Below are 10,057 nucleotides of genomic sequence, written 5' to 3'. Positions count from 1 at the left end.
AATTATCTAATTATAAATTATATAGGGATAAATTGGCTATTTAAAAAGTAGTCAGATTTGCATTTCAATTTTAGCCCAATTTTAACCCAACCCCAGCCCAATTCCTAATCAGATTACCCGACCCAGGCCCTAATTACCCCTACCCGACCCAAAACCTATTAAATCCTAGCCATGGCCCTCGTCCGTTCTTACCTTTTTTTAACTCTAGATGACCACACAACCCTAAATCATTTTCCAAATCTGCTGTCTCTGTATTCTCTCATCTCCTATCCTCTCTCAGCAACTCAACCAAACCCTAGCCCTTCAAACCGCCGACCTCTCTTCTCCGGTCTTCTCCAGTGATCTCCCATCAACTCCTAAGCCTCCAATGGCTTCTCTAATGCCATGCTTGCCTTATCTAAAGTCTTCAAGGGCCCAGGGCCACACCAACTTGAACCTAGGGTTCATCACTTGTCTGTTCTTGGCTACTCTAGCATGATTTTTAGCAAAATCATGTTGTATTTGTTACGATCCTCGGGATTCTCGACAGGTTCTTTCATCTCTATTTGGTTTTCTTATGAAACCCTAATTTCTGCCTACATCTCCTAGATCTGTCCAAATTTAACACAATTTGAGTTTGTTTCTTTGATGTTTTACAATATCCTTGGAACTCTTTACAAGAACCATGTGATTTCAAGTGTTTCATATTCTTCTAAAATTAGGGTTTTCAGAACTTATTCTAAAACCTTGTTTAAACTGATTCTTTATGTTTAAAATTCTATCTCTTGCATATTTTGACTGATTTTATGATTTTACTACCTTTTCAACTCGCCTATGTTGATAGCCGTAATTTTCTAGATTTCTTCGTTTGGTTCTGTGTATTAGAATGACTGCTCATTTCTTGTTTGAGTTTCTGTGACTATCTTGCTTCGAATGTGGTCGTACTGAGTTTTTAGCCTAACGTATATCACCTCTATGTGTTAGTGTTCATATTAACTGGTCAATACTTGCCTCTTTGCTTGCTATGTTTGGTTACTCCTATCTCACTCTTTTTATATGCTAAAACTCTCTCTTTGATTGACTTTGAACTCCTTGCTTCTGGCCTTGATTTGAAAAACTTCCCTTTAGACCTTCGATTTTCCAATTTAAACTTGGGAACCCATATTACTCTCCTTAAATCAGTAATTTCGAATCCTTGATTCCATGATTTACTATATGCTGATTTTCGATTATTTCCATATTCCGCAACTTTATTTTGTTTTCTTACCTTATTTGGTTAACTGAGTATTTTACTAATTCTTCATTAGCTTTTTTCCTTAATTGAGCCCCTATGTACTTACCCCTAATTGTCTATTTTGTACCTTATGCTCTACTTGATTTCTTTCCTTAATGATTTCTACCTATTACCGTTGGTTGATTACCTCTTAATTGAAGGAGTACTTATATTAATTTGATTTTGATTAGTATTTGGTTCCACAATTACTATGCTACTATAATTCCTACCTTATTTTTATCTAATTTCGAACTACTATATATACACTCTCACTAAAACAAACACATGAACACATTGGTTCAAAACTTTCTCTCACACAAAAACTCTCTTTTGCTCTCCTTTCTCTGGTTACTTGCTATTGTTCTAAGTCAGCTGGCTGCAAGCCAAGGCTGATTACTCTACTCTCTTGCTCCTTACTTTATGTTTACTACCTGATTTACTGGAATGTTCCAATTTTAATTCAAGTCCCAAAAACAATATGCTTCTCCTATTACTTCAATTTGTCATGTTTCTAATATGCTTTTACCTATGGTTTTGTTGTTCAAACTACAATTAGCATGTCTACTTTATTTTCTTATGTACTGCATAATATATACCCCTTAGGATCCCCTTCTAGTATGTCTTAATGTGTTTGTGTTTCCCTGATCCCTGGCATACCCCCTTCATATGTAAAGTAATTGGCTATCCTAAGCTTCTTGATTCTGTATTAACACTCCATGCTATACTTTAAAAAGCCTTGACCCCCTTTTAAAGGCCTCTCTGGTTGTGTATCTATGTTTACTATGTGCCCTATGCTTACCCCAAATCCCCATTATCCCCTAAGTGGATGGGTGCACCTATGTGTTTTTACAAAACCATTTCAAGCCAACGTCTTTTAATACTCTTTTTCTACAGAAACTTTTCAAACTATGTCAAACACTGTCACCCTACTCCTAAGTCACTAGGTTCTGCCCCCTCCAGTGTGTGTATTGCCTTGGGATCCTCTTGAGAACCCTCTGAACTCTGGCACACTAAGGCTGGCCCTTCCACACTGCACTTATTCAATTTGGTTACCAAGTCTAGGTGTGAGCACTGCACGGGATCCTTGAGATCCTTAGGGAACTTTGACGCACCTAGACAATGACATTGTCTATGGAATTTAGGCATTTGAGGCTATTGGAGGCTTTGGAAATCTGGCCCTATTTGTAGGCTCCCTATCGACTAACTTCTTATTTTTCTTATCTATTTATGTAATTAATTCATATGGTCTATAATAATTTGTAAACGAATATTGGGGTAACTAGTGAAAAGGGTGGGTTGTTACACGTTTGTGGGGTAATACGGGTAGAAACCATGCCTAAAGGACTTTATATTTTGCTATGATTGCCTTACCAAGTAGAAACCATGTCTATATGACTTTATATTTTTCTACGTTAGAAATCATGCCTATAGGTCTCAAGTGGTTCCAATAATAGAAATCATGTTATAGGTCTTAAAACCAACTTCACGAGTAGATACCATGCCTATAGGATATGGTCTAGTTCAACTTCTGTTATAACAAGTGTTTACATGTGTGTTTCATTTGTCATCATGCCTGCAAGTTTCTAAAATCAATTTTTAAAAAATTAGATATCATGCCTATAGGGAACAACATCAGAAATCCTTCATATAGATTTAAACCAGTTTAGTTTAAATAAATCAATCAGTCCACGATTAGTTCACTTAGAAATTAGTTTAATTAATGGTTTATTTTCCCTGAAACAAGTTCTTTTAAAAACTGCCTTAATATATCATTAGACAGCATGCCTATAGGGATTAAAGAGTCTGTTTTAAAATTTGCCTTGTTTTTATTATATAAAACATAGTTGTTAGTATTTCGCGTATAGGCAAGCCTATAGGGCGCTTTCAAAATCTTGCAATTTTGAAACTATTTCTATCACTTAATGTCTTTCTAATTTTAACAGGCTTTAAAAATTAGTAGGCAAACTGATAGGACCATTACTTCTGAGTTTTAAAACAAATTGTCTATCTTCTGTATCTTGATATTCACTTAGATATCATGCCTTAGGATACTGTTTAATAAAAGGCCCTTATTTGTGTTTGAGTCATGCTGCTTATGTGTTTTGTTTGAGGAGTTAAACTTGAGCCTTAATTGCTCCTTTTTTTCTTATGTGCTACGGTCCTAATTATTCTTATCTATCGCCTTAGTATTTTCATCTTTAAAACCTTAGGGGTCTGTCTAGAACTACCTATAGATAGAGGTTCTAAAAATTCCTCCAGGACCATTAAGAAAGGACGGGTAACAACACGCAATAGAGATCGCAGATCAACACTTGTTTTAATGACCACTTCGGGGTGGGAAGGGTAGATATGAGATATGATGACTACGTGTAGCCCCTCATTGAGGAGTGTTTATCAGACATTAATTGGGGTGATCCTATAGGCTAACCAACCTAGGACTCCCCCTTTTCAAAATTCCTTTTTGTAATACAACTTGTCCAAAACCTTTTCCTTATTATTTGAGTTATACTAACGTTCCTTATTTGTAATTATTTGTTTCAAGTATTTATTTGGACTAATTCGTAAATATAAGTTCTGCCGGGACCCATAGTTGTGGACTAAGAAGGGTGCCTAACACCTTTCCCTCGATGTCATTTCGAGCCCTTTCCCTAATCTCTGGTTATGCAAACCAATCCAAGAGTTAATCGCTCTAGGTGCCCTAATTCACCATGATTCATTAGGTGGTGGCTCTTCAAATACCCAATTCTCAAAAGAAAATGAGTTATTACCCCCCATGAATGTCGAAACCCGAACCTCTCTCCGTGGAGGGAAAAAAGGGGGTGCGACAATGATCATCCATATGATGATCGCTATTTGCTTGTCTTTGAGTACACGGTGATGCGAGGTGGTGCTAAGGATGGTGATGATGGTGTATTGCGGCTTTGGAGCCGAATTTTTTCCCTAATGTGAATGGGGTTGAGAGAGTTGATCCTTGAGAAGGCTAATGGTTTGCGGTATTCTATTCATCCTAGTGTTGTGAAGATGTACCATCATTTGAAGCAGCATTATTGGTGGCGGAGGATCAAGAAATACATCATTGGATATGTTTCTCAGTGTTTGAATTGTCAGCAGGTCAAGTATGAGCATCAAATACTTAGTGGTTTGCTTCAAAAGATTGATATACCAGAGGGGAAGTGGAAGCATATCAATATGGGACTTTGTGGAGGTTTGCCACGAACATCGAGGACATTTGATATTGTTTTTATCATTGTTGGAAGACTAACCAAGTTTTCACATTTCATTCCAGTCATGACTTCTCACACTTTAGAGCAATTGGCTAAGATCAACATTTTACTTACATGGTGTACTCATTTCTATCATCTCGGATCGCGGAACATAGTATACTTTGCATTTCTGGAGAGCGATTCAGTGTGAGTTAGGCAGACAGTTGAGTCAAGCACTGTATTGCACCTTTAGACGGACGGGCAGTCCAAGAAGACCATTTAGATTTTGGAGTATATGTTTAGGGCCTGTGTCATAGATTTCAGAGGCGAGTGGGACAGCTTCTTTAATTAACAAAGTTTTCATACAACAACATCTATCGGTCGATTATCTAGATGGCTCCATATGAGACATTATATAGGATACTATATCATTCTATGGTTGGTTGGTTTGAGCCCGACCGGGCTAGGCTATTGGGCGCACATCTGCTTCGTGGTGCTTTGGAGAAGGTGAAGATGATTCTAGAGCGTATTCGCACAACATATTCTCGGTAGTAGAGTTATTTTGATATGAAGGTTTGGGATGTAGCTTTCATGAAGGGTGAGAATGTTCTTCTGCAAGTTTCGCCTATAAAGGTCGTGCTGAGATTTGGGAAGAAGGAAAAGTGGAGCCCTCGGTATCTTGGTCCTTCCGAGCTGTTCGAGGGAGTTGGTAAGGTTGCCTACATAATTTCTTTGTCACCCAGCTCATTGGGAGTTCATCTGAGGTGTCATGTTTATATGTTTCAGAAGCACCATGAGGATCTGTCACATGCATTGGATTTCAGCTCGGTGCCGTTGGACAAGGATTTGACTTATGATGCGGAGCTAGTGGCTATTTTTGATAAAAAGGTTCAAAAGCTTAGATTGAAGAATATTGCGGTGTTGAAGGCTCGATGGAGAGGTCAAGCAGTCAAGGAGGCAATTTTGAAGACCAAACATGATATGTCGAGCATATATCCTCACCTTTTTGCTTAAGTGGGGGAGAATGTAACAGCCCGATTGGTCATTCCGTGTGTTTGAGCCCCATTCCCCCATTTGATGCTCATCATTAGTGTATTTATTGCTATGTGACTTGTAGGGATGGTAGGTTTGGCTTCTTGAAGGATTTGGAGTGAATTAGAACATTTAGTTACATGGTTAAAATATTATGTTATAAGAGTTGACAAAGGTTTGAAATTTGTGTAAACAACCTCGGATTGGTGATTTGATGGTTCCAATAGGTTCGTATGGTGATTTTGGACTTAGGCGAATATCCGAATTTAGATTTGGAGGATCCTAAATTGATTTGGCTATAATTGTTGAAAGTTGAAAATTTGATGTTCAAAATAGTTCATAGGTTCAACCAGAAAATGACTTCGAGGATTTTGGGGTCGGATAGTTGTTTCGTGATTTGGAAAAGGTTTGTTATGTCATTCAAAACTCATGTTCAAAACTCGTGTGAAAAATTTAGGGTTATTCTGATTTGGTTAGACGTGGTTCAGCATGAGTTTTGAAAGTCGGTTAGTTCATTAAGCTTGAATTGAGGGCCGATATGTAATTTTGATAGTAATATGTGTGATTTGAGACCCCGAGTATGTTTTTATTATGTTTTAGGACTGGTCGGTATGATTGGATATGGTCACGGAGGCCTCGGGTGTATTTCAGATGGATTCTAGATCATTTTGGAGCTATATGGCATATCAAGGATGGTGGTTTTGCAACTACGAGGGATGGTCCACAGGAGCGAATTTGCAGAAACGGACGTGAGGTCACAGATACGGAGGATTGCGAGAGCAACTTTATACATTGGTGCAGAGCCTTGGATGCAGGTGCACATGCATAGGATGTTCGCAGAAGTAGAACTCTAGCCGTAGAAGTAGAAGATCGACACTTTAGTGAAGCTCGCATAAGCAAGCCTTTTTGTGGCAAAAGCAAGCTCGCAGAAGCGAGAATCGCTAGGCAATGTATTAATTTCGAGGGTTTAGCCTGTTTTTCATTTTTTAAGATTGAGAGCTCAGATTGGGATGATATTTTAGGCGATTTTCACTCACTTTGATTGGGTTAGTATTTTTAACTCGGACTTGATTATTATTCGTGATTATATCATTGATTTTGGCTTTTGGTTGATAAAATCTAAGGGAGAAATTTTGGGGGTTTTGTAAATATTTTTGGAGAATGAATATTTGAGTTTTGTACCCTGATTCGGGTTGGATTTGGATGAAACTTGTGTATTTGGACTCTTGTTGGTATGGGTGCTCCGTATTTTATACTTTTCTTAGGTTCATGGGAGCAGGCTTGGGTTGCCATTTTGGTTGGCTTTTTGCAATTTGACAAAGATTGAATCTTTATTACTTATAATCAATTTCTATAGTTGTGTTTGATGTTATTGAGTTCTTTTTTACTAGATTCGAGCCATTTGGAGGTCGATTCGTGTGGGAAGGGCATTTTTGAGTATTGATTCATGTAAGACTATAGAAGCATCTTAGCATCTATTCACATGGATAGACTGAACAAGTCTACATGCTTCATTCCAGTGATGACTACCTACACTTCAGAGAAGTTGGCTCGGATTTGTCTTAGAGAGATTAGTCGCCTTCATGATGTGCCTATGTCCATTATCTCGGATTGATGCACTCAGTTTACATCATTTTTGGAGAGTAGTGCAGCGTGACACAGATCGAGTTGAGTATGACATTCCAACCCTAGAAAGACAGGTAGTCCAAGCATATTATTCAAATCTTGGAAGACATGTTATGAGCCTGTGTCATAAATTTCGAGGGCTAGTGGGATCAGTTCCCAGTATTAACTTAGTTCGCCTACAACAACAGCTACCAGTCAAGTATCCAGATGGCTCCTTATAAGGCCTTATATGGGAGGCGATGTTATTCTCTGGTTGGTTGGTTTGAGCCAAGGAGTCTAGGTTGATGGGCACCGACTTGGTTTGTGATGCTTTGGAGAAGGTACAATTGATTCTGAAGCAACTTCGTACAACATAGTCCAGGCAAAAGAGTTATGCTGAAAGGAGGGCTCGTGATGTGGCATTCATGGTGAGAGAGAGGGTTTTACTCAGTGTTTTGCCCATGAAGGGTGTGATGAGATTTGGGAAGAAGGGCAAGTTGAGCCCTCAGTATATTTATCCTTTTGAGGTGATGGAGAGAGTTGAAGAAGTGACATACATACTTTCATTGCCACATAGTTTATCAAGAGTTCATCTCGTGTTTCATATTTCCATGCTCTAAAAGTACTATGGAGATCCGTCACATGTATCCCACTTAAACACGATGCAGTTGGACAAGGATTTGACTTATGATGAGGAGTCGGTGGCCATTTTGGATCGGCAAGTTCGAACGCTAAGTTTGAAGAATATAGCATCGGTGAAGGTTCATTGGAGAGGTCGGACGGTCGGGGAGGCTACGTGGGAGACCGAGTAGGAGATGCAGAGTAGATATCTAATATTTTTGAGATCCAACGTATGATTCAAGACTCGTTTGAGGTTGAAATTTGTTTAAAAAGGGGGTTTTGTAAAGAACCGACCGGTTATTTTGAGTATTTTAGACCTATTTTCCCTATTTTATGCTTTATATATGTGTACTTTTCGTTATGTGATTTTCCGGGATGGTAGGCTTGGGTTCGAGAAGGTTTTGGAGTGAGTTGGAACTCTTAGTTCCACGGTTGGAGGCTTGAGTTATAAGGGTTGATCGAAGTTTGACTTGGGTGTAGACGACCCTAGAATGGTGTTTCAATGATTCCAATAGGTTCATATGGTGATTTTGGACTTCCCATGTGTCCGGTTTGGATTTGAAGGTTCGTTGGTTGATTTAGTTCTATATGGAGAAAGTTAGAAACGTGAAGGTTTGCAAGGTTCATAAATTTGACGGGGAGTTGACTTTGGTGATATCGGGATTGGATTTTGGAACTTGTGCGCAAAATTTGAGATCATTCCGAGTTGGTTAGATGTGGTTTGCATGAGTTTTTGAAAGTTGGAAATTGATTAGTTCTTTAGGCTTGAATTGAGGTGTGCTTCTTGGTTTTGATATTATTTTGTGTGATTTGAGGCCTCGAGTAGGTCCGCATTATATTTTGTGACTGGTCGATGTGTTTGGATGGGGTATCTGGTGAGTTTCGGATGAGTTTCAGATCATTTCCATGTTATTTGGTAGACCTGTTCTGGTGTTATCTCCACTGCAGGGGCCTTATCGCAGAAGCGGACATACGACCATAGATGCGGTTAGGCTGGCTGAGGATGAGTCCACAGATGCGGATGGTTAGCGCAAGAGCAATGTCACTTGTGCGATGCTTGGTGCGTAGAAGTGCTTTCGCAGAAGTGGGGTATGGGCGGCAAATATAGATGGTAGTAAGAATAAGTGAACTCCCAGAAGCGAGATTTTCTTCGCGGAAACGAAGCCACAAAAGTGGTGTTTTGTCCGCAAATGCAAAAATCGCTTGGCAAAATATTTATTTCAAGGGTTTAGTTAAATTTATTATTTGGTCTTTTTGGGGATCAACACGAGGCGATTTTTGGAGGGGCTTTCTCTGCAAATTGAAGGCTTGTAATCTCTACTTGATTTTGATGATAGATTTTTTTCCCCCCATGAATTATTGCACCTAGATTATGTGATTTAAAGTTGGGGTATTGCTATGGTTTTTGAAGAGTGAAAATAGGATATTTGGGGGACGATTTGAGATTGTATTTGGACGAAAACACATATATTTGGACTCGTATTAGAATGAGTGTTCGCAATTTGTGAGTTTTGTCTAATTTCAGGGTGCGAGCCCGGGGTTTACTTTTTTCTTGACTTTGTGTATTTGTAACAAGATCAAAGCTATATTGTTCGGGGATATTTTTTTATCACTTTTATTAATGTTATTAAGTTATTTTAGCCATATTCGAGTCGTTCGGAGGTTGATTCACGTGGGAATGGATTTCTAGAGTATTGATTTGGCTTGCTTGAGTTAAGTATGTTGCCTAAACTTGGTTGAGGCTCTAGTTACTTGTGTTATTTGTGATGGATTCATGCTATGAGTGGCACACATGTGAGGAGCTAAACCCATGTTCGTGCACCAGGTATTATTCATGCTCGGGGTAGTTCTTAGGCTATGATATACCTTGAATTGATTGATAAGCTTTATGTTATTATGCTTCTTATGTTTGTACCTCTTTATGAGCTATTTGATTCATGTTTGAGGTTACATATAGATTACTCCTGATTGAATATAATAATTCCTACATTTGTGATGTAATTGCCTTATTCGAGCTATGGCAACACATTCCATATATGCATACGCCTTAGCATATTACTTATACTCTGTGAGTATGTAATTTGATATCCATTGTTGACGTATATATAATCCTATATATATGCTTTCTGTATGAAATGAACAGGACTGGTAATACGTGAGTTATCTGTGCGGTTAAGATATGATAGTACGTGAGTTGTTCGTGTGGTTGAGATATGATAGCACGTAAGTTATTTGTGCGGTTGAGATATGGTAGCATGTGAGTTGTCCATGCGGTTAAGATATGATAGCACGTGAGTTGTTAGTGCAGTTGATATATATGGCACGTGAGTTGTCCGTGCAATGT

General features: G+C 38.6%; 1 protein-coding gene across 1 annotated transcript; it reads left to right on the top strand.

Moving 5' to 3' along the window:
* Positions 1 to 4,201: 4,201 nt before the first annotated feature.
* On the top strand, positions 4,202 to 5,469 carry LOC138878435 (uncharacterized). The gene is made up of 2 exons (XM_070158114.1): positions 4,202 to 4,457; positions 5,042 to 5,469. The coding sequence occupies exons 1-2, from the start codon at positions 4,202 to 4,204 to the stop codon at positions 5,467 to 5,469; spliced, it is 684 nt and encodes a 227-aa protein (XP_070014215.1).
* The last annotated feature ends 4,588 nt before the right edge of the window (positions 5,470 to 10,057 follow it).

Source organism: Nicotiana sylvestris, chromosome 9, assembly GCF_000393655.2.
Source record: "Nicotiana sylvestris chromosome 9, ASM39365v2, whole genome shotgun sequence".
Taxonomy (NCBI): domain Eukaryota; kingdom Viridiplantae; phylum Streptophyta; class Magnoliopsida; order Solanales; family Solanaceae; genus Nicotiana; species Nicotiana sylvestris.
The sequence above is the reverse complement of the archived record's forward strand: the minus strand, read 5'-3'. Positions and strand labels throughout refer to the sequence as shown.

Excerpts from the sequence above, each read along its gene's own strand:
- LOC138878435 (XM_070158114.1), top strand. The coding sequence starts at position 4,202 with ATGGGGTTGAGAGAGTTGATCCTTGAGAAGGCTAATGGTTTGCGGTAT. Across the intron at positions 4,458-5,041 it reads CAATATGGGACTTTGTGGAG|CTTTCATGAAGGGTGAGAAT; the intron begins GTTTGCCACGAA and ends TTTGGGATGTAG.